Source organism: Mercenaria mercenaria, unplaced genomic scaffold (assembly GCF_021730395.1).
Source record: "Mercenaria mercenaria strain notata unplaced genomic scaffold, MADL_Memer_1 contig_2029, whole genome shotgun sequence".
NCBI classification, from domain to species: Eukaryota; Metazoa; Mollusca; class Bivalvia; order Venerida; family Veneridae; genus Mercenaria; species Mercenaria mercenaria.
In genome coordinates, this window is record NW_026460059.1 from 40,641 (window position 1) to 63,874 (window position 23,234).

A 23,234-nucleotide genomic window follows, 5' to 3' on the forward strand; every position below is an offset into this window, starting at 1 on the left:
GCTACTCGCATAATTAAAAACAGTCAGAATGAAAATGTAAAAAGGAATAGATAATTTCCAGTAAAACAGCCCTACTGAAACAAAACCATACAAACAGTGTGTGTATGTATGCACTCACATGCAAGTATGTAAGTATCTATAGCAGGTATATACTCAAAATAAATCGACATATTTAAACAAGTAGACTAAAGAACAGAAACATACACTAGTGGACGTTTAAAGCTTTCAATCCCTATATATTTGCAGTCAAAGATCCCTTTATTTCAGTACAGAGAATACCTGGATAACAAGATAACGCCCTGGGTCACGAGCCATTTTAGAAAAGTCTTCTGCTAGTTCCTTAAATGACGGTCGATTTTCAGCGTTGTACATCCAGCCTGAACCAAAAAGAACAATATACAATAAAAAGACAAGAGGGCCAAGATGGTCCTAAGTCGCTCACCTGAAAAACACACCATAACACACCATAACAGTGTAAACATGTTTGACCTAGTGATTTCATGGAAAAAATATTCTGACCAATAATCATTAAAACTGGAGCAAAAACCTTGAGTATAAACAAGTATTTTCTTTGATTTGACCTAGTGACCTAGTTGTTTTAACCCAAGGTGGTCCATATTCAAACTTGACATAGATTTCATCAAGGCTATCATTCTGACCAAATTTCATAAAGATCAATTGAAAAATACAGCCTCTATCGCATACACAAGGTTTTTCTTTGATTTGACCTAGTGACCTAGTTTTTGACCCTAGACAACCCATATTCAAACTTGACCTAGATTTCATCAAGGCAACCATTCTGACTAAATTTCATGAAAATCCAGTGTAAAATGCAGCCCCTATTGCATACACAATATTTTGCCTTGATTTGACCTAGTGACCTAGTTTTTGAACCCAGATAACCAATATTTGAACTTGACCTAGATTTCATCAAGGCTATCATTCTGACAAAACTTCATGAAGATCAGTTGAAATATACAGCCTCTGTCACATACACGAGGTTTCTCTTTGATTTAACCTAGTGACCTACTTTTTGACTCCAGATAAAACATAATCAAACTCAATCTAGATTTCATCAAGGTAATCATTCTGACCAAATTTTATGAAGATCAATTGAAAAAAAAAACAGCCTCTATCACATACACAAGGTTTTCCTTTGATTTGACCTAGCGACCTACTTTTTGATCCAAGATGACCCATATTCAAACTTGACCTAGATTTCATCAATGCAATCATTCTGACCAAATTTCATGAAGATGAATTGAAAAACTTCAGCCTCTATCGCATACACAAGGTTTTTCTTTGATTTGACCTAGTGACCTAATTTTTGACTCCAGATAATCCATATTCAAAATTGACCTAGATTTCATCTAGGCAATCATTGTAACCAAAATTCATGAAGATTAATTGAAAAATACAGCCTCTATCGCATACACAAGGTTTTTCTTTGATTTGACCTAGTGACCTAGTTTTTGACCCCAGATGACCCATTTTCAAACTCGGCCAAGATTTCATTAAGATAATTATTCTGACCAAAATTCATGAAGATAAATTGAAAAATACTGCCTCTATCGCATACACAAGGTTTTTCTTTGATTTGACATAGTGACCTAGTTTTTGATCCCAGATAACCCATTTTCAAACTCGGCCAAGATTTTATCAAGGTTATCATTCTGACAAAATTTCATGAAGATCAGTTGAAAAATACAGCCTCTATCGCATACACAAGCTAAATGTTGACAGACAGACAGACAGACGACAGACGACGGACGCCGGACATTGAGCGATCACAAAAAGGGTAGACTTTCCGGAAGCACAGACCAAACACAATCATATAGCCATGCTTCGTAATGTGGGCCCACAACAAAAAGTAAAAGGAAAATATAGCAAACGGATTGCAACAAAAATCTAACAACTTGAAGTATATTTTACATTGCACTTATATGCCAAGTACAAAAATGGTTAAGCGGTAGATAAAAGGCACAGTGTTGGGGAGAGTGGAAAAGTCACACACACAAACACTCACACAGCAAACAAGCAGACAAGCAGGGAAAAACATCAATACAGAGGGGCACCACCAAGGGACCGCTGACGGCCAAAATATGATGGGCACCTAACCTCACTCATAGTAAATGAACAGATGGCGTAAATGTAAGGGGCCGATGGGGAAATGAGAGGAAAGAAATACCAAATAAAACAGGACAATATACGTAACAAAGAATGAAAAGGACGAAATAAAAAGTTGTAAATATGGACGCAGCCATGGAACGACCAGTAACCTACACATTAAAACGCGTTAAAGGCAGGCCAACCTCGCACTCGCCCTACTTTCACATGTCTTCTATTTTCAGAGATTATATAAACAATAATTTAGAAAATGATACATCTTTGTGCATCTCGGGTTCATGTTCTTTGACCGGTAAACTAAAATTAAATACAGAAACGTCTTTAGCGTTCACACTATTTTGTGAAATTTGCATACACTTATGATCCAGATTCCGTATCAATTTTACTTGAGAAAAGTAACGGTAACAGCTCTCTATCCATTTCCTTTTCCTCAAATGTTATAGTTACCTAAGTACAGATACTTCTTTTTGGCATTAAAGATTCTGGTTACTTGTGTAAATTGTCTTTGGTGTATACACTTACATTTGATCATGATCATATATACATCAATCGTACAAATATCAGGTTGAGGCAATCGGTCTCCCTTCTCGATTAGGCTCAGAACATCTCGATTCTGTGATTTCTCGTACGGTCTCTTGCCGTAAGTAAACATTTCCCAAAGTGTTACACCTATAAAATGAAATTTTAGGTAAACATCATTACAAACAAGGTTTCACATATGACAGGATCGAGAAAGCCAAAACGTGATAACTTAGCTTTCTTATTCGAGTTAGCATTATTCAAATTTGATGCAAATTAATGTTTTCAACGGGTAAGGTGATTAAAATCACACTTTTCCTTTAAGTCTAACTTGCATTGTAAGTCAAATTTACATTATGAATCATAATTACCTTATACATAAATCTTACAATAAAATCAAACGTATTGCATCACAAATCAAACTTACATTATATATCAAAACTTACAGTATAATCAAGCGTATTTTATAATCGAACTTACCTTGTATTAAAACTTACCGTAACTCCATACGTCTGATTTGTGTGAGTATATTCTGCTCTGCAAAGACTCTGGAGCCAACCATCTTACAGGCACCTTAAAAAACAACAGAAATCTTAATCTGATGTGTCGTAGGATATATAAAGTATTATAATAACAACATCTGTTGTATTTTCTTACTTTCTAAAATGCAGCTCTTCCTCCTTATCACATCCATCCCAACTAAGAGAAACAGAAAAATCGTAACTATTTACCAATATATTTATAAATGTAAAAATACTTATAAATATTCACAGACACAGAGACACACACAAAGTTGACCCAAAAAAGGCAACAAGGACAAAATAAAGAAATAAAGAAGCACGATTGTACCCCATATTTGATTGGCAAAAACTCCATTCACAGGGACTTTAACTAGTCAGTTGTGCAAAGAAACCTAATGCATAGTGTAAACAGCCAGCGGAAATAGCCAGAATTGCTAATCCAGTATGTTTATTTTAAGAACTGTAGCCAACACAAAGATATAAATCTGTCACGTGACAGTGTTTGTGTTTCTTTTTGTGACAAAGGTTTTACCAAGATGAATACATGTATCACTCAAAATGTTATCAGACTTGATAAATTATTTCTGCTTTGTAAGTAAAAAAAAAATGATACGAATGAAGTAATGAATTTGAATGATTGCAATCTGTAAAATGACGACATAATAATATATAGCCTCCCTCGCTCAGCTTGATGGGTTAATATGTCACAGATTATTTGCCCATCGTAATATAATTATTAATAAAAAGCTCTCTCAGCACGGCTACTATTACGATGATCTTTTACCACCGTAATTCGGAATTAGTGATAATTCAAAAGGAATCTGAGGACTCTTGGCCTTATATGTATTCACAACATTACTTTTATGGTGATTTACAAACTTCGTTTATTTCTCGGGCATAGCCATTTCAGTCCATTTCTTATAGATCCGAGTGTTTTATAATGTGTTCCTATGGTTACTGTTAGGGTTTAAGGAATTTATGTACAGTGTCTAACTCCTCAGCAGTGTTTCTGCCACTGACCGTTCGAAGACGGTACACTGCTGTATTCCTTTTTCATGAATGCTTGTATCTGTTTGTTACTTCTGTGTTATATAAAATGCATATGTTAACGTGTACATGTATCCAACCGCCGTGTACGTATATATATATATATATATATATATATAATAAATAAAAAAGAAAAACATCCAATGGGTTTCCTCTATCTGTATTTCTGTCTACCTACTACTAGGTAGACAGAAATACAGATAGAGGAAACCCATTGGATGTGTAGTAGGCAGACAGAAATACAGATAGAGGAAACCCATTGGATGTTTTTCTTTTTTATTTATTATATACTTGTCCAGGAGTAACTTTTAATATTTTCTATTATATATATATATATATATATATATATATATATATATATATATATATATATCAAACTTACATTACACATCAAACTTACAATATAATCAAGCGTATCTTATAATCGAACTTACCTTGTTTTAAAATTATGCTGTATGATTTGAATATATATATGCAAATGTTGAACCAGTACGAATGTGTAGTACAATTCGGGCTCGTATATAAAGCAGTATCAAAACTAATCTTATTGAGTTATACAGATTTAGTTTGTACAAATTCTCTCTACTACATATATATATATATATATATATATATATATATATATATATATATATATATATATACTGAACAGCAAAAGAAACTATCCAGATGTATAACTGGTATATTTCAAAATATTTTTTTTTTCAAATTTGAATTGTTTTTTCATACCAAAATTACACTTGAAGATCTTCACGTGATAGTTTTTTAAAAATCAGTCAACCGTGAAGTCAGTAGTCCCACTATAGCCGTTGCATTGTAACATCCCAATTGGGTGCTCGCGCTAAATTTGATTCAGTCGTGCGGTGCAACCAACAATATTTTCTAAACTTTATGCTGTTTTTCGAGTTAGTCAATTATCAATATTTCCAATGAAAATAAAATTTCACAAAGAAAATTGTTAATTACAGGCACACGTGAATTTCGTGCAAAACGGCTATTGTACGACTACTGACTTCACAGTTGACTGATTATTTTTAAATTTTACACGTGAAGTTTTTCAAGTGTAATGTGATATGAAAAACACAAGTGATTAATAAATTAAAGTTTTTTAATAAAAAATACCCCAGTTATAAAACTGGATAGTTTCTTTTGCTGTTCAGTATATATATTCAATTCAGTTGGTAAATGTAGATGACAGACAAAATTCAACGTGATGTAATATCGTTCTATAAAGTTTTGTTGAAATCCCAACAGTATTTTTAGAAAAGTAATCAGAAAAAATGTTTGAGACTGACAGACGGACAAAACGGACGGACGCGCAGACAGACAAACAGGCAGAAATGCAGCATAAAATCAATATGTCTCCGCTTATAATGACTAGATATAATGATTTTACAGTATTTACCTTTTCCTCTGCTGACTGGAATTCATCCTCTTTAAAATCCAGAAGTTTGGCGAGACCAAAATCTGTTATCTTTACTTGAGCAGCTGATTGTACTGTTGATAGTATGCATAAAGTTTAATTTTTTATTGTTAAGAAATTTTCTATAGTTTGCAATATAAATTACTTACAAATATTTAAAGGAATTTTCTTTAGTTAGCAAAATAAATTACATAAAGGATATTACATTTTTCATATTGAATTTATTAAACGAGTTGCCGAGCATTCTATCAATTTTATACCGCTCGTTTACTAAACTCAATATGAAAAGACACTCATGTAATATTCTTTTTTATTACATGTTAATTTTTCCTGTCGAAACATCAAAAATCTACTTTCTTTTATTATATAAACAAGTCAATTTGACCAACGTCTCCTATAATATAAACGACGTCGACGCCAAAGCTTTATTATACTAGTGTATTATCATTTTTATGTAATGGCTTTATTACACTCCTGTGACGTCAAACATGTGATAATTAAATATATTTATTGGCATTTACATTGAACGTTATATATTAATCGGTCATTTGAGTTATTTAACACATACTCAACTTGTAATGACATAAATACTCGTATTTATATCTCGAAATAATACTAAAATTAGAATTATCGAACTTAAATTTCTACAGTCACTCCCAAGATTGTGTGTAATAAACATCATATTATCGATGTACATAAAAAGGACGACAAAGCCATAGGGGATTAATTGTACTCTTAAGACAACTAATTCTCACTGAATAATTTCAAAATCAGTGACCAAAGCAACTGAAACGCGGGCTGACAGCACGAAAGTTTAAATTTGCAATTAAACAATGATGACTTCTACATTCGAGCAGATTCCGTAAAAATAATACTTGCTGAAATGGAGCAATGTCATATCAGCATACCTAATATGTTCCTAGCAGCAAGGTCCCTGTGGACAATACCTCTTTCTTCAAGGTAAACCATGCCCTTCAAATAATTAATAACAAATTCAATTGTACTCATCAAAAGGACTATGATGCTGCTGAGCCGCTCACCTGAGTACCATTGCTCTTTCTGACAAAGTGAAGGTAACTGAGACCAAACGTATTTAAATCACTCTAGAACAGAACAAAAAAATGTCGAGAAAAACTTCAAAGTGATGTGCCATTGTTGTTATATTTCATTGTATTTTGTCCCAAACAAAATGTAACTGAAAACTATAAATGCTATTATTCATTACTTTCAAATGATGTTTGAGTCAATTTAACTAAGTCCACCATCCCATAAAGGTTTCTAATTGGATGCATATTCAGTCAACGATGTGATTTCTATAGTTTTAACAATCATTTTCTATGATTTGACGTAGTTAAAACGCCAAGGTGACACTACTTTGAAATTGCCATAGATGTCTCCAAACGTACTGAAGACATATTACGTTGATCAGATGATAATGCGGTCCTTAGAATATCAACATGTGTATCTATTACTTGACCTACTGAGCTTGTTCTAGATCCCGGTTGGCCAAGTTTCAAATTTGACTATTAAATGAATCTCACATGTTTATAGAGAATTGGTAAAATATGCGGTCTCTAGGCTACATACAAAGTTTCTTCTATAAATGGGACCAAATATAAACATTGACACCAGTTTCAAAATTGACATAGATGTCATAAAATAATACATTCTGATTAGGTGTCATGCAGATCACATGGAAATTGTGTCCTCGGAAGTTAGAAAATGGCTTTCTATGATTCAATCTTTCAAGTTTGATTTTGACAAAAGATAATCAAGCTTGGCCTTGATTTTAAAAACATAAACATTTACACCATGTAACATTTAAAGCAGGTGACATCTTGAGAGGTACCAATGGTTTTACTACTTTTTGAACAGGTGACCTGGTTTTGACCTCAGATTACTCATTTGCAGTTGTGACTTAGATTATGTTATGCAGAATAACGTGAACATTTGCAATATTGATCAGGTTAAAAATGTAACATCAAACGTGTTACAATCGTTTCCTATGATTTGATATAGTGACTAAGCTTTCATCTTGCATTACATTTCATAAAGATATTCTCACCATAATTATCATATCGATTGGTAGAAAATGTGGCGTCGGTAATGTTTATAATGTCTTAGTAAATTGACCTTGGAACCTAATGTATGAAAAGACAAAAAAAAATCCGAAATTTTATTATGGGTTCACCTTCTGTTTGAATTATTCACGACGGACAATAAGTGCCAGATCATCCGCCTAAACTTACAGCTCACTGTAAACCTTTGGTCCAATTGACCCAAACGCATGTAAACAGCAAGCATTTTACAATGTAATTATTTACAACGTAATATAGATATTCAAAGCAAAATTTATCTTGTCACGCAAAATTATTCAAGAACTGTTTAAAAGAATCTCAATACTTGTCATTCTAAAAATACGAAAGCACGTGCACATGAATACTTGCTCTTTAGAAGATAAAGCGCAGCAAAAGCGGAACATATCAAGCAAACATAATAATAGATTAAAGTTATACACCAACCTGTTACACAAAGCACTGATTTAAATGTTAAACTAACTAACTAACTTTCCGAAACTTTTCGAAATAAAATAGCAAATGACCAAATAGAACTTAGTTTAGTTGTAGAAAAAATCAATTCACACAGAAAAAAGGGATTGATTGACATATCGTCCGACGGTAATGCTCTTCCTGCTGAGATAATAATCCTGAACTGTAAAGAACTTACCCTTGCTATCTGTGCACACCAGTTGAGAAGTGACTTTGATCCAATCATATCCTTGTGTTTTTTAATGTATCCTAATAAACATCCCAACGGCATTAACTGTGAAATCATCATCATCTTCTGTAAAAAAGAACGCCAATGCTATAGAAATGTCTTGAAGACATCAACGTCACAGACACTAAGTATCGACCATAGAGACAAATAATATATTCTTTTGAAATAAATACCAAGAATCCTAACACAGTCGCATTCTTGTTTATGGCAAATACATAATAGGTATGAGTAGATTCACTGGAAGCATAGAGCAAAGTAAACACACCATAATAGGTCTGCAACAAAGTGAAACTGAAGCGGAAAAAAGAGCAGACGGGTTGCGTTGAAGATCCTACGATAAGTTAATACATAATTACATACAACATGCAAAAATAGGGACGATAGAGAGAAATAGAGAAATGGATGGGGTGTTGGGGGAAATGAAAGAAAAAACACGGATGAATATTCAAAAGGAATAGCCACGCTGCAAAAACGTAGCCGCATTATACCACAAACCACAGCAGTGTAAGAAAGGGCACGCACAAGACTTCAAACACGCACACAAACACACGCACACAAATAAGACAAAACAATACAGTAGGGCAAAATCACCAGTTGGGAGCTCAAGCCAGTATGTGGTAGGAACCTATCCTCACTCAAAGTAAAAGGAAAATGGGCGTTGAAATAGAGGGTAAGGTGATTAAGGAAAGTTAGACCAACAAACAAAACATAGATATGATACGAAACGGAAACAAAGCAATGAAAACAGGAAACAGGGGCTTTTACACGCTTAGGACATGCTTACCTCGCACTTACCCTATTTTCAACAAGTTAGACAAGGTGGTGTAGATAAAATAACTCCCCTCAGAGAAAGGCTTTAACATCAAGGACAAAATACAAAAGTATATAAAGCAAACATAACAATAGAGTCAATCTGAGTTAAAAGTACAAAAAATGTGCTCAACAAGTTGTCCAAAGTCAAGAGTGCCAAGAGCCTACTTTAAAGGGTACGAGTTAGCAAGCTGCATGTTGAAATTTCACTCCCTCCGTCCTTTTTGTAGAATTCAGAAGAAAAACATCAAAGAATCTTATACTTTCTTTTTGATAGAACCAAAAAGCAACTAAAGTACAAATACATGAGGGTATGTTGTTTGAATAGAGAAACAACGAACAACTACAACCTTATGGGCAAGAATGGACAACCACAATCCTAACAGAGATAACATTTGTCGAAGCAATAAGTACGTTTAAAATCCTAACACGGATACACACGTTAAAGGCTACAAAAAGATCATTATCCTAAGATACTGACCTCTGAGGCCATACAGACAGCCAAAAGTCTAATACAACATATGTGTACTACGGATACCATGATGCGAGCCTCTTCCAACAGTTCCTGATGCAAACTTGATGAGTTTCCTTCTCGTATTACCTTAATAGCAACTGGTATCTTCACATCCTCGCCTTCGGGGACCCAAAAACCCTGATATATAATTTCTGATGATTTACATCAATACATTTACCTTTCTAAGTTATGAATATATGTACACATTTAAGTTATCCTTGAAAAATAATACCTTTATCTTTTACAAAAAAATATATTCCTTAACTTCAATCTAAAATTTCTAGCGATATGTTTATTTGATGAAAATAAGAGAGCTGTAAGCGTAAAATGATAAGCTGTTGTTATTTTGATTACCTTGTATACCTGGCCAAACGCTCCACGTCCAATTTCACCTCCGCGTCTCAGTTCTGACTCTTTGATAATGCGGAGGTTAGATTTATCTGGCTTAACATCTGTAAGACTCAATGGCTACATAAAACAGAACCAAACATAAATGGTTTACAGATTTTATAATGATTGGTACTCACAACACATAACTCATGAAACAAACGTATCCGCTTTGGTATTAAACTACCTAAACATAAACAGCGGTCAGAGAGTGTCTTGAAAGTTCACTCCAAACGCATTAAATAAAATCACAGTTGTTTACCTTTACCTCTCGATGTAAATAAATTCCATCAGTAGCCAGAATTCTACTAACAGTCAGTAAATAAAATGTCATATTTAGAAATTCCCTTCTCCTCTGCTATATCTGTAAGCATCCTTAAAATGCAATCTGACTAAAGTACTTGATCTTCTAAACGAAGATCTGAGAACGACCCATTCACATTAGTCTTCTGTAGATTTTGGATTTCCAGTATTGCTATTTTTATTTTATCCAATCAGACGACTTGTTCGAATGTCAAAGAGTAAGAAAAATTCCAGTCATTCCAGGGCTCGAACCCGGGACCCCTCGCTTACAAAGCAAGTGGCCTACCGACTGAGCTAGGCGGCTATCTGATACATAACGACATAAGAATTGTAAATATCAAAAGCCAAGGCTACAGGTAGATTTGCAAGATATTGTAAGTTAGGCTCTGATTGGCTAGCGAAAGGGTCGTCAGAACGAGGCAATGAATAGGTCGTTCTCAGATCCTATGCGTAGCGTAATAGGAGATGTACTTTAGTCAGATTGCCTTAAAATGGTATCCAATGTAGAAATTCTATATTGCAATCTAATAATTTAAACGTACCTAATAGAGATAATTATTGCGATTTCATACTAGAATAGGACGGTTACATTTTATTTTGCAATAGCGTCTTATGTGTCATATTTAAATATGCTCTTACAACAAAACCCTGAAGATTTAGGGTGTTAAAAATGGCTTCTTTCTGTTTCATTTGAAAAATTCACTACATTGATACAAATATATTTCTTACAATATACTAGTAAAGGAAGTAATACTTAAATTGTCAACAATCTTTCTATCAGCGAGTACCAAGTTACAAGCAGCACTGTGTTCTTGAATAGAATTTCTATGAATAAATGTAAATAAGATATACCTCTTCTATTGGAAAAGGAGAGTCATCTTTATTCATTTGTTCTAAGCTTGATAATTTCGCTCTCTGTTCTTTTCTTCGCCACCATAAGACGACACATAATGTTATCACTATACAGGAAAACAAAATTGCAGCTGCAGTACCTGCAGCTGTGAAGGTAGTACCGGAGGTGTTCGTAGCGTTGGTAGAACTGTAATACCCAAAATGATCATTGATATACTGCGGAACTTCAACAATTTTATCAAAATATAACGATATTCATTATATCAGACTTATATAGCGCCCTGTTCATGGTAAACACGTTCAACAAGGGCATCCGAACAGAGCGCCATTCATCTTATAATAGTACAGAGACCGAGTGATCTGATCAGAGCGTGAGCGTCACTTGTTTGCGAATAGACAGTATGGTTTTTTAACGTTCCCGGTGTGCAGCGTCAATACAATGGATGCCGTTTTACCTGAGAACAAGTTCTGGCCTCATAGTCATGTGTAAAACACCAAACGTCTGTTCATTGCCAAACTGGTAATTCAGGAAGCACTTAATTTTATTGAAATGACTGCTATAAAATAATAAATTCCATTTAAAACAAGAGGGCCATGATGGCCCTATATCGCTCACCTGAGTTAAAATGCTTGCTTGAACAAATTTCTTTGCTAAAGCTTCAAAAACAAGAAAGTAGGTCAGTAGGTCATATTCATGGTCACTGAAAGTCAGTTTTAAGATTGGTGTGCAAAACTGTACATGTCATCCAAATTTTAAAAAACAAGAGAGAAGGTCAGTAGGTCAAGGTCACAGTCGGGTTAACCCTTTTCACTTGGAGTCATCAGGTGAATATAATTATACAGTCCAGGAAATATGATCTGATTTTTAAGTAGTTTTTTCTATATAGCTCATATATCAAGTGACCCCTTGGGTGGGCCTCTTTTCACCCCAGGGGCATAATTCGAACAATCTTGTTAGAGATCGACTAGGCAATGATATATACAAAATATCAAAAGCATAGACCTTGAACTTTTAAACAAGAAGATGTTTAATTTTTTTTCTACGTAAGTCTATGAAATCTACCCTTACCTCTTATCGTTTGGGACCCCAAGGGCAGGGCCTCTTTCACCTCAGGGGCATAATTTGAACAATTTTGGAAGTAGACCACTTGGACACGCAACATACCAAATATCAAAAGCATAGGCCTTGCAGTTCCAGGCAAGATGATTTTTAAGCTTTTTCCTATATATTTCTATGTAAAACTAGGAAACCCCATGGCAGGGCCTCTTTTCATCCCAGGGGAATAATTTGAACAACCTTTGTAGAGGACCACAAAGCAATGCTGCATACCAAATATCATAAGCCTAGGTCTTGCGGTTTCAGTCAGACAAGAAGATTTTTAAATTATTTTCCTACACAAGTCTATATAAACCATGTGACTCCCCCCCCCCCCCCCCCCCTCTGGGCGGGTCCATATTTTATCCTAGGGGGATTTATGAACAATCTTAGTAGAGGTCAACTATATGATGCTACATACCAAATATCAAAGCCCTAAGCCCTTTTGTATTTGACAAGAAGATTTTCAAAGTATTTCCCTAAATAAGTCTTTAGAAACGATGTGACCCCCAGGGCGGGGCCATATTTGACCCTAGGGGGGATGGATAATTTGAACAGTCTTGGAAGAGACCCTCTGGATGATGCTTCATACCAAATATCAAAGCACTAGGCCTTGTGCTTTTGGACAAGACGTTTTTAAAGTTTTTCCTTTCGGTTGCCATGGCAACCAGAGTTCTGTATGGAATTCAATTCTTTGAAATTTTTTAAAGGGGACCATCCAAGGATCATCCTTGTGAAGTTTCATCAAAACTGGCTTGGTGGTTTAGGAGGAGATGATGTTTAAAGGAAAGTGTGGACGGACGGACGCCGGACGGAAAGACGGACAGATGGACGCCGGACGGTGAGCGATCACAATAGCTCACTCTTTGGCTCAGGTGAGCTAAAAAATTGCCGTAGAGTAACGTAATTTATTGCTATTTTTCTTAAGTTTATTAAGTGCAAATTATTTCTATTCAAAGCTTTAAAAGGAATCTATTAGAAATGTTAAATACCAAAATATTTTATATAGAAAAACAAACCCATTTTCTGAAACATTTTCTGAAACGCAGACTGCCGTACTAGTTTTATCTGGGTCTTTACGACGCATTGGTAGGTGCCTGGGGCAACTTTTGACACAAGCAAACTGGAGATAAACAACATCAATAGCATGCTATCGAGTAAGTAATGAAAATCATAAAACTTTATTTTTTCACTCTAGCATACTGAAAATCAAACATTAATACCATCTAATATTTCCATTCTATCAAACAGATTTTTCTTTTGGAAAATGAATGAACATACATATATTATAGTAATTTCCTACACAAACAAACTAAACATATTAAAAGATAGGGATAGATTTCCCGGAAGCACAGAGCTCCCTAAACACAATTATAGAGACATGCATCGCAAAGTCAATCTTTTCATGCCATTAAATTTGAGAATAAAAACGCCGTCGTTCCTAAATGACATACCCTTTTCCAGGAAAAAAAGCGTTTTAACCTTCAATGTCATGTTCGCTTCTGATAACTGCTTAACTTAATAATCATTCTCCTGACTGGTTCTCGTTTATTTGCAATGTCTTTGGCCATGCAATATTTACACACTACCCTTTCTTAAATCAGTATCAATTCCTCTAGAAAATTTCATTGGTCAGTGTGTTACCAGCCCAGTTAACGTTTTCACACAATTGTTATCATTTAAATATAAGTTATTTGCCTGACATTTTGTTTGGTCATCTTATAAGAAGAGAATAATGTGGACATGAAAGGACATATTAAAATTTAATTACGTATACGTATAATTACGCAGTCAGCTCCGATGCCTATTCACATTAAAGGATACCGTCAGAACAAACTTGTAAAGATATTGTTTAATATAAAAGGCTTATTATAAAAACAGCCCGATCTGGGATTGCGCGACGAGTGTGATTCGCCCTTGGAAAATCCACGAGAGCCGAATAAAAACTCCAAGATCTAGCAACTGTTGTATTGACACTTTTATTATACACCTCCACCTTTTTGTTTGTTGTTTTGTGATCGAACGAAATCTTAAATGCTTTTCGATGTTTGTCGATGTTAAAATAGAAATGAATGAAGTTTTAGCGTGGGTTGTTTATAGAACTGTGTCAGATCCTGTATATTAAATGAAAGTAGTCCGGCAACATACAATATATTAAAAGGTACAATACGAATTTTTGATGTCGGTTCATATTAACTTGTGAAGTACAAGCTGTATTTTCCACATCATTTATAAAGTTACATTATAATAAAAAACATATTTATATATTTCAATTTAATACAATAAATATTATGGTAGTGATTATAGATATTTTTTATCGATTAATCTGTAAATTTCGAATCTTGAAAAAACTTTTCGTTATCAAACCATATTTTTATTTTACATCTTTTTAAGGTACCATGAACAGATATCAAGAATAACTTTTAAAAGCTCCTGAACATTTAAATAAGAAATAATATATCCCAAACAGTAAGTTGTTGTTGAATAAAATCATTGTTTGCGATCAGATGCGATGGAATGATATAACGATGTTGTATACTAATACGCATCTGAGCGGCTACAAACGATAATTTTATTCAAGAGAAAATAACTGTTTTAGATACACGATTCCAATTCAAGCCCAATATCACGGATTCTTATCTACATCATTGACGCCATCCATCAAATATTTGCCTATTTGTGTGGGTTTCTATTCCACGCGCTGCTATGACGTTTTTCGCTTTGTGGCGTATGAACTGTGATTTGTTGCATAACACACAATTTCAGGCTTCATGAACGTTAGCACTTGTATCATACATTAATAAAATGACGATGACTAATATGCATAATTTAGGTTGGGCCGTCTCAATACCACTTATTATGACACGCCATTGCTGTGTAATGTTTTGTTTCTTATTATTCTAGTTATAAATGTGCATGAAAATGTATTGCTTTTATTGATATCATATAATAATATAATAATGGAGTATAAAGACTTTCCAATGGCAAATAATATGACTTGTTATTTTTAGTTCTAAAGAGTTCTAATTCTGTACACATATTTAAACGCATGTGTATAGCAAGTCTATTTATTGACAAAATTTGTTGCAAGTCTGTAACTTTAAAGATACTTACTGACTTCATTTCCTCGTTATGGAAAATCTTGAAATTGAGACATTTAACACAATCAATATAACTGGCACCATGGCAACCTCCTGTACACTGATCGTGACATGGTATACATTCGTCATCTTGTAAGAAGCTGTTTGACGGACATTCACTGACACATGTGCTGTTTAAAAACCGCAGTGTTTTGCACTCTGAACAGTTACTATTTCCTGGCCCAAAACATACTGTACATTGACCGTCACATGGCTTACAAATCTGTGAATAATGTCAAGTATACGTATTTATTTATACAAAATTAGTTATAAAGTAAATATGTGATATGCTTATGATGTGATAATTTATATTTATTCAATACTGCCATCGTGTTGTATCGTTACAGACCAGTAATGTTTGTAAAATGGTAGTCTCTAATAGTTTGAAGATAGAGTCGTTAACAAATAGTGTATAAAACTATTTATCCTACCTTCATGCAAAATAAAAGCAAAAATCAAGGGGTCAGATAAATTTTGCTTTATCAGGTCAGTGACTTGATACAGCTTGGTGGACTACTTTTTTATTTTTTTTTAAACGACGCCATCTTGTTTTTGAGAATAACTGCTAAAAGACATATTTTATGCACTTATTTTATGAACGCGCTTTTAGTAGGTACGTGAGGCCATGTCACAAATGTATAGTGTTTGCATACCGTATTTGCAATTACTACAAAAAGTTTTTATAACGGAGACGCTCGGAGAAATGGAAAGTGAATCATGTATAGCGTTTGTTCAGCAGAGCCTCGACTTTTAAATTTCTCTGACTCACTTAATAAATTTAAATTTATAAGACAGTAACCTAACATTCTCTATAATACTGATAAGTAAGGTTTTTTCTATAAACAATGTTATAGAATATTAATTTGGAATCCGGCCGCATAATCTGAAATTCAAGTTAAATTCTCTACAGTTTCAGACAATGTGCTCGGCCAAAATAGAAACAAATTCGCTGTTGAGTTATTTAGAGAGTTTATACAAAATATCACCATCAAAACAAAATACCAGACACATTACGACACCGAACAATACAAATGAGTATGCACAATCCACAACACATACCGGTACATTTACGCAAGAATTAGTTTCAAATCTGCTTTATGCACACGCCCGAACTGCAACAAACCAGGGAACGTGTTCAACATTTACATATACAGTCTCAAATCTCTGTTATAATGAATCACAAATCAGCAGTGACATTTTGTTCTTTTTAACTAATTGGTACTGAACTGATCACGAAGATTTTGTTAACATAGTTGAAACTAGAAGATGCTTTTGTAGAAAAGCGCATGTCTCCCCAAATGCATACATGTAGTCATATAGGCAAGAAGTCAATAAGAGTCAGGAGTCAGTCAAAGAGATATCATCTACTTGGCATGTTTAATCAACCAGTTAAGTTTTGAATTGGAAATGGTTTTCCATGTTCAGGCCCCCGTGACCTTGACCTTTAACTGAGTGACCAAAAAATCAGTAGGGGTCATTTAATCTGCATGTTCAATCACCCTAATAAGTTTCAACCTTCTGGGTCAAGTGGTTCTCAAGTTATTGAATGGAAAGTGTTTTCTATATTCAGCCCCCTGTGACTTTGGCCTTTGAAGGAATGACCGGAAAAACAACAGGAGTCATCCACTTTGTAAGTCCTATCACCCTAAAAGTTTGAAGTTTCTAAGTCAAACGGTTCTAAAGTTATTGACCGGAAATGGATTTCCATGTTCTATCCGCTGCGACAATGACCTTTAATGGAGTGACCCCAAAATCAATAGGGGTCATCTACTTGGAATGTCCAATCATTTTAAAAAGTTTCAACATTCTGGGTCAAGTGGTTCTCAAGTTATTGGTCGGAAATAGTTTTCTATGTTCAGGCCCCTATCACCTTGGCCTTTAACAGAGTGACCCAAAACCAATAGGGGTCATCTACTCTGCATGACCAATCATCCTATGCACTTTCAACATTCTGGGTCAAGTGGTTCTCAAGTTATTGACCGGAATTGGATTTCCATGTTCTGTCCGCTGCGATCTTGACTTTTAATAGAGTGACCCCAAAATCAATAGGAATCATCTACTCTGCATGTCCAATAACCCTATGAAGTTTCAACATTCTATGTTAAGTGGTTCTTAAGTTACTGACCGGAAATGGTTTTCCCTGTTCAGGCCCCCGTGACCTTGACCTTTAATGGAGTGACCCCAAAATTAATAGGAGTCATCTACTTTGCATGTATAATCATCCTATGAAGTTTCAACATTCTGGGTCAAGTTGTTCTCAAGTTATTGATCGGATTTTTCTCTCCATGTTCAGGCCCCCGTGACCTTGACCTTTAATAGAGTGATAACAAAATTAATAGGAGTCATCTACTCTGCATATATAATCAGCCTGTGAAGTTTCAACATTCTGGGTCAAGCGGTTCTCAAGTTATTGATCGGAAATATTTTTCCATGTTCAGACCCCTGTGACCTTGACCTTTAATGGCGTGACCACAAAAACAACACGGGTCGTCCACTCCACAAGTCCTGCCATTCTATGAAATTTGAAGGTTTTAGGTCAAACAGTTCTCCAGTTATTGATCGGAAATGCAGTGTGACGGACGGACGGACGGACAGAGCAAAAACAATATGTCTCCCCTAGGCTGGGGCATAATAAAGGGAGATAAACAAATTAAAATCATCGTTTCCAAGGATCCAGCAAATTAGGTACAGTTTCGCACTGATACTGAGAGAATTTATACAAATAAACCACCACATTAACAAGATACCAGGTCTATTACAAATTTGGGTTATGCTTTTGGTATAAAACATCCGTAGTCACACGGATATGAACTTTTCGTGAATCGTTATTAACGTTTCCTTACCCGACATCGACCCCGACGCCGACACCAACGTCGGGGATATAGCAAATTGTTCCTCGGACTTTCGTCAGTGCGAGCTAGAATTTCAATTATCCTAAGACGAATTTAAGTATGAAAAGTTTTCTTCAACAGGTACAAATATTCTTTCATTATCCTGTATTATTTGGAGTTAATCGGGTCAAAGTTTGAGTGACTTTATAATCATTTCTCTAAACAAAGTATTTTTCCAAACCTTATGTTTGAAAAGGAAATATTGCCCTATGACTGTCTTACCTCTTTGAATAAAACATCATCTTTGTTCTGTCGTTTATAATAACCTTTAGGACATTTTTTTTGGCCCCTTGGTAAACAACTTAGGCTGTCAGTCTCATGTGTCCTGCTGATTGCTAATGCGCAGCTATTACATCCACCTCTTTTTAATTCTGATGAGGGTCCAGTGCAACTTAAAAGAAATCACGAGTTTTAACAAAATCTTACACTTGACTAAGTTTCAGTTGAAAAAGAAATGGTTTTCTTAGTGAATGAATACTGCAACAGGTGAAGGCAAATATGTATTTAAAGAAATACATCTTCTTATGTTAAACGCACTAAAGAATTTGTGTTCAAGGCATAACAGGGTACAAGAATACAATACTGCACACAGATAAAAACTAGTTCAGATTATAAATGTACCAAAACATTATTTGATCTATTCCAAATACACAACAAATGTACATATTTACATTTACTATGCGTCAAACGGTCTTATTCGAGTATAACACTATAAGTATTGCCCGATACTTTTACAACAGAAACTGATTTATCAAGAACTGAATACTATTATAAGCAAGAAGAGAATTCGGTTATTTTTTCAGCATTTATTATTTTTGAAAAAAAAAACAGCAGAAAAAACGATAAAGTGTACGTTATTCGATGATTCTGAAGTAATATCAAAAGCTAAAATTTACCCATGATAACAGGCTGGATCACAATTGCGGCACACATTATTTTCGTCTTGATATAAATCCGGTGGACACTTTGACGCACACAGAAACCGTGAATAAAATGGAACCTTGACATACTTGCATTGTAAACAATTGTCAACAACCTAAATAATGATGATATAAGAAGTATAGTGTACGATCCTCCGATCACATAACTTACGATTACGTTTAACAAGTTTTCCGATTTGTCTATAAAACGATTGTAAGTTGAGAGCTAGTAGAGATAGAGAAAGAAGGGAGTATACTTTTGAAATAAAATCTGATTATTGATAATTCATTTGTATTCAAGTTCAAGTGTAATTTTCTACCAGTAATATGATATAATTGTAATTAGTACGGCGCTCTTTGATTATGGTGGCCTGTGTATAACGATATTGCATGCACATAAAAACACAAAAACACCCGGTCTAAATGTGCCCATAAATAACTTTAAAACATTAAACATATCATAACTTCATATGATTAAAAATGGTGAATTTGAGTTTGTTCCAGTAATAAATATGTAAGAATTACATATTGTATAACAAGTATAGTTCACAGAGCGCTTTATATATATCTTCAAGATACCCGTTGGATGTTTGTTTGACATTTGATTTTTCTATCATGATGCCCAATATAGATGTACAAGTTCGATAAACATACTTTGCCAAGGAATGATATGAATAAAAGAAATATTGAACCCTAAGTGCAAAAGATTTGTATTGTTAAATGCTCTATGCGATGGTACCTAATTTTGTCTCATGAATCTAATGAATGATGTTGTAAGAGACAACTAAAGAGTTAGCCTCATCCAGTGTCCGTATTCACCAAAAGATGGAGACAAAGTATTCCGTTATTTAGCAAATATCGTAACAAAACGTTTTATCAGTATATATTTGTAAATACGATAACATGATGAATGCAGACCCAGTCTTCAAAGATAAACCCATTCTTATTAACTAATTCACTTATATAACCGTTTTCCATGAAGTGCTGTCATCAGCTACATGTAGGATTGAAACCCAATGATGTGCCATGTCTATCATATGTCATAACTTAAAGAAACAAGTAGCAAGGATACTGTCTGTGTTTCAACAAATATAACAAGAGGGCCATGAAGGCCCTGTATCGCTCACATGACCTATTGACCTAAAGATCAACAAGATTAACATTCTGACCAAGTTTCATTAACATATGGACATAAATGTGGCATCTAAAGTGTTAACAAGCTTTTCCTTTGATTTGACCCGGTGACCTAAGTTTTGACCCCACATGACCCAGATTCGAACTTGACATAAAGATCAACACGATTAACATTCTGACTAAGACTCATGAAGATATAGTAATAAATGTGGCCTCTAGAGTGTTAACAAGCTTTTCCTTTGATTTGACCTAGTGACCTAGTTTCTGATCCCACCTGATCCAGATTTGATTGTGACCTATAAATCATCAAGATTAACATTCTAACCAAGAGTTAACAGTCAAATTGTTGACGACGCCAACGACGACAGACGGACGGACGGACGGACGACGATGGACGACAGACACAGGGCGATCACAAAAGCTTACTTTTGAGCACTTTGTGCTCAGGTGAGCTAAAAACTCACCGGACCAGTACATCCTGATTTGCACTGCTCATGACATGGTTGTGGGCATTTGTTTTCATCTAAATAAACCAAGGACATGTTGCCACAGCCTTCCAGACATATGTTATCGTCAGTAATATTGATAATCATGTTTTCACACTTCAGACATTTATCTGTGCCAGGACCCCAACAGCCATGGCCTACACAATTGTAACTGCATTGTAGTCCGCTTTTTTCTGAAACGAATTTTTATTTGACATCAGTTCTGTTCAAATGATGGAACGATAACCTGCGCAACGCTACGCTCAATACAACGACGTCACACAGAAAAACGAACATTCGCCCTATGCATGGCGGCTGATTTCTAACAGTTTGGTGTTTACGTCCTGGCACAGACGCCAAAACGAAAAGACAAGAATTTTCTTGTTGGTATCGTGGCATGATGCCGTGGACAACATAACAAACATTTTAGAATACGGCAGAATAGAATACCGTAATACAAAAGGAGGAAAGGTCGACGTTAAAAACTAGCCAAACAAGAGCCATCAGTAAACTGATGTTTCCTCCTCGAATATAACCTTATCACAGGAGGATTGCTATTATTTGCATATAGGACGTAAATTAATAACCAAAGGAAACATAAAACAAACAATCAATAAAAAAAGACTTAGTTTGGCGAAAAATGTTAATCTGTAATGGTTTAAGATATATTGAAGCATCCATTTAATAGAGGATTGTTGCTCAGAGATGTGCTCAGAAACTGGTCTAGCTGAAAAAATGATAAGATACTATAAGGCTTGATAAATCTGATCTTTGCTTTGCATCCTTTTCTTTGCTTGAACGTTTTTTGCATGTCTGAATAAAAAACCCAAACATTTCTGAAAATGCTAGATATCGCAAGCGACGATGTATAAATGCAAATAAAATGGTATAGTCTGTTTATTTACATGTGTAAATTATGATCACAGTTACTGTCACTTAATAACACTATATAACACTATATTTGAGTGCTAAAAATCAGATATACCTTTCATGTCAAAATATGTCAGAGAAAGGTCTTGTAGGTAATCTATTTTATTTATAAAAAGTATCCGTTTTATTTGGCAAAACAGCATATACATTTCGCTGGGACGTATTTCAAACAATATTTCTTTACGACAATATGGTCACGACACACGAAAGAAATAAATATGAGCCGCGCCATGAGAAAACCAACATAGTGGCTTTGCGACAAGCATGGATCCAGACCAGCTTGCGAATCCGCGCAGTCTGGTCAGTATCCATGCTGTTCGCTTTCAAACCCTATTGCAATTAGAGAAACCGTTAGTGAACAGCATGAATCCTGACCAGACTGCGCGGAAGCGCAGGCTGTTCTGGGTCCATGCTGGTCGCAAAGCCACTATGTTGGTTTTCTCATGACGCGGCTCATATACATATTTAAATTCTTCATTATCACAGAATACAACATGCATGTATACATTATATAACTACGTAGTCATTTACTTTGTTAATTTCTGGGGGTTCATTTGCCATTTTTTCAAATTGATAAGGTAGTTTTTACCTATTGTAGTTCAACCCCTTCAGCGTGTCTATAAAGATATCGATGATATTGGAGATAAATGGTGAATTTATGTTGGTTAGGAAAAAAATGTAGGAACGCTAATCGAAGATTGAACTTAGTAAGGCCTTATTTAAAAGAATAATTCAATTTCTATATAACTTACCACATTCCGATTCATTTTGATTTGCTTTTTTCAACAACCTTTGAGAAGTGTTTGCAAATATCAGGCTCATATCTAGATTCTCTAAATAACACAAGTATTTGTTATTGGCTAATTCTACATTTCCATTGTTGATACGTTGCAGTGAGGTCAAACCAAGAAATTCTATTTCCGTATTTTGAATACTTAGACTGGCGCCTGACCTGTGATAAAAAGTGAAAGTCTAGAAAAGCAATTGTAATACAAATAATTTGAAAAGCATTTTAATTTTCTTAATGGCAGCCCATAACCATTTAAAGGATATGTTACAAAGGCAAAGTCTAAAACATTGTTACCTCTGCAGAAGTCCTCTCAAACTTGTAATAAAGATAATGGAACCGTAAGGATTCATCTAAAGCCACATGAAAATTTAAGCAACCCACCTGTTCAGAAAGGATTATAATGATAATAATTACACATGTCCGTGCCAATAATAAACATGATCATAATCAAAAGTTATCAAGATGCTTGTCGTTTGTTTGGGAAAACACATTGTAACACATATAAAATCAACATAACTAAAGCAATTTCTGAAAAATCAAGGCGGTCTGTCCCATTTTCAGTCATGA

General features: G+C 34.7%; 1 protein-coding gene across 1 annotated transcript in view; it reads right to left on the reverse strand.

Moving 5' to 3' along the window:
• Nucleotides 1-23,234, reverse strand: part of LOC128552093 (epidermal growth factor receptor-like) — a gene marked incomplete at its 5' end in the record, with an annotated part of 40,397 nt that overhangs the window by 11,378 nt on the left and 5,785 nt on the right. The window contains 15 exons of the mRNA XM_053533100.1: nucleotides 280-377; nucleotides 2,650-2,796; nucleotides 3,144-3,219; nucleotides 5,620-5,711; nucleotides 6,546-6,609; nucleotides 8,365-8,481; nucleotides 9,707-9,877; nucleotides 10,094-10,207; nucleotides 11,282-11,468; nucleotides 13,397-13,500; nucleotides 15,492-15,740; nucleotides 18,631-18,799; nucleotides 19,305-19,444; nucleotides 20,927-21,141; nucleotides 22,630-22,829. Of these exons, the coding sequence (XP_053389075.1) occupies nucleotides 280-377; nucleotides 2,650-2,796; nucleotides 3,144-3,219; nucleotides 5,620-5,711; nucleotides 6,546-6,609; nucleotides 8,365-8,481; nucleotides 9,707-9,877; nucleotides 10,094-10,207; nucleotides 11,282-11,468; nucleotides 13,397-13,500; nucleotides 15,492-15,740; nucleotides 18,631-18,799; nucleotides 19,305-19,444; nucleotides 20,927-21,141; nucleotides 22,630-22,829 (2,143 nt within the window). The remainder of the gene's footprint in view (nucleotides 1-279; nucleotides 378-2,649; nucleotides 2,797-3,143; nucleotides 3,220-5,619; nucleotides 5,712-6,545; nucleotides 6,610-8,364; nucleotides 8,482-9,706; nucleotides 9,878-10,093; nucleotides 10,208-11,281; nucleotides 11,469-13,396; nucleotides 13,501-15,491; nucleotides 15,741-18,630; nucleotides 18,800-19,304; nucleotides 19,445-20,926; nucleotides 21,142-22,629; nucleotides 22,830-23,234) is intronic.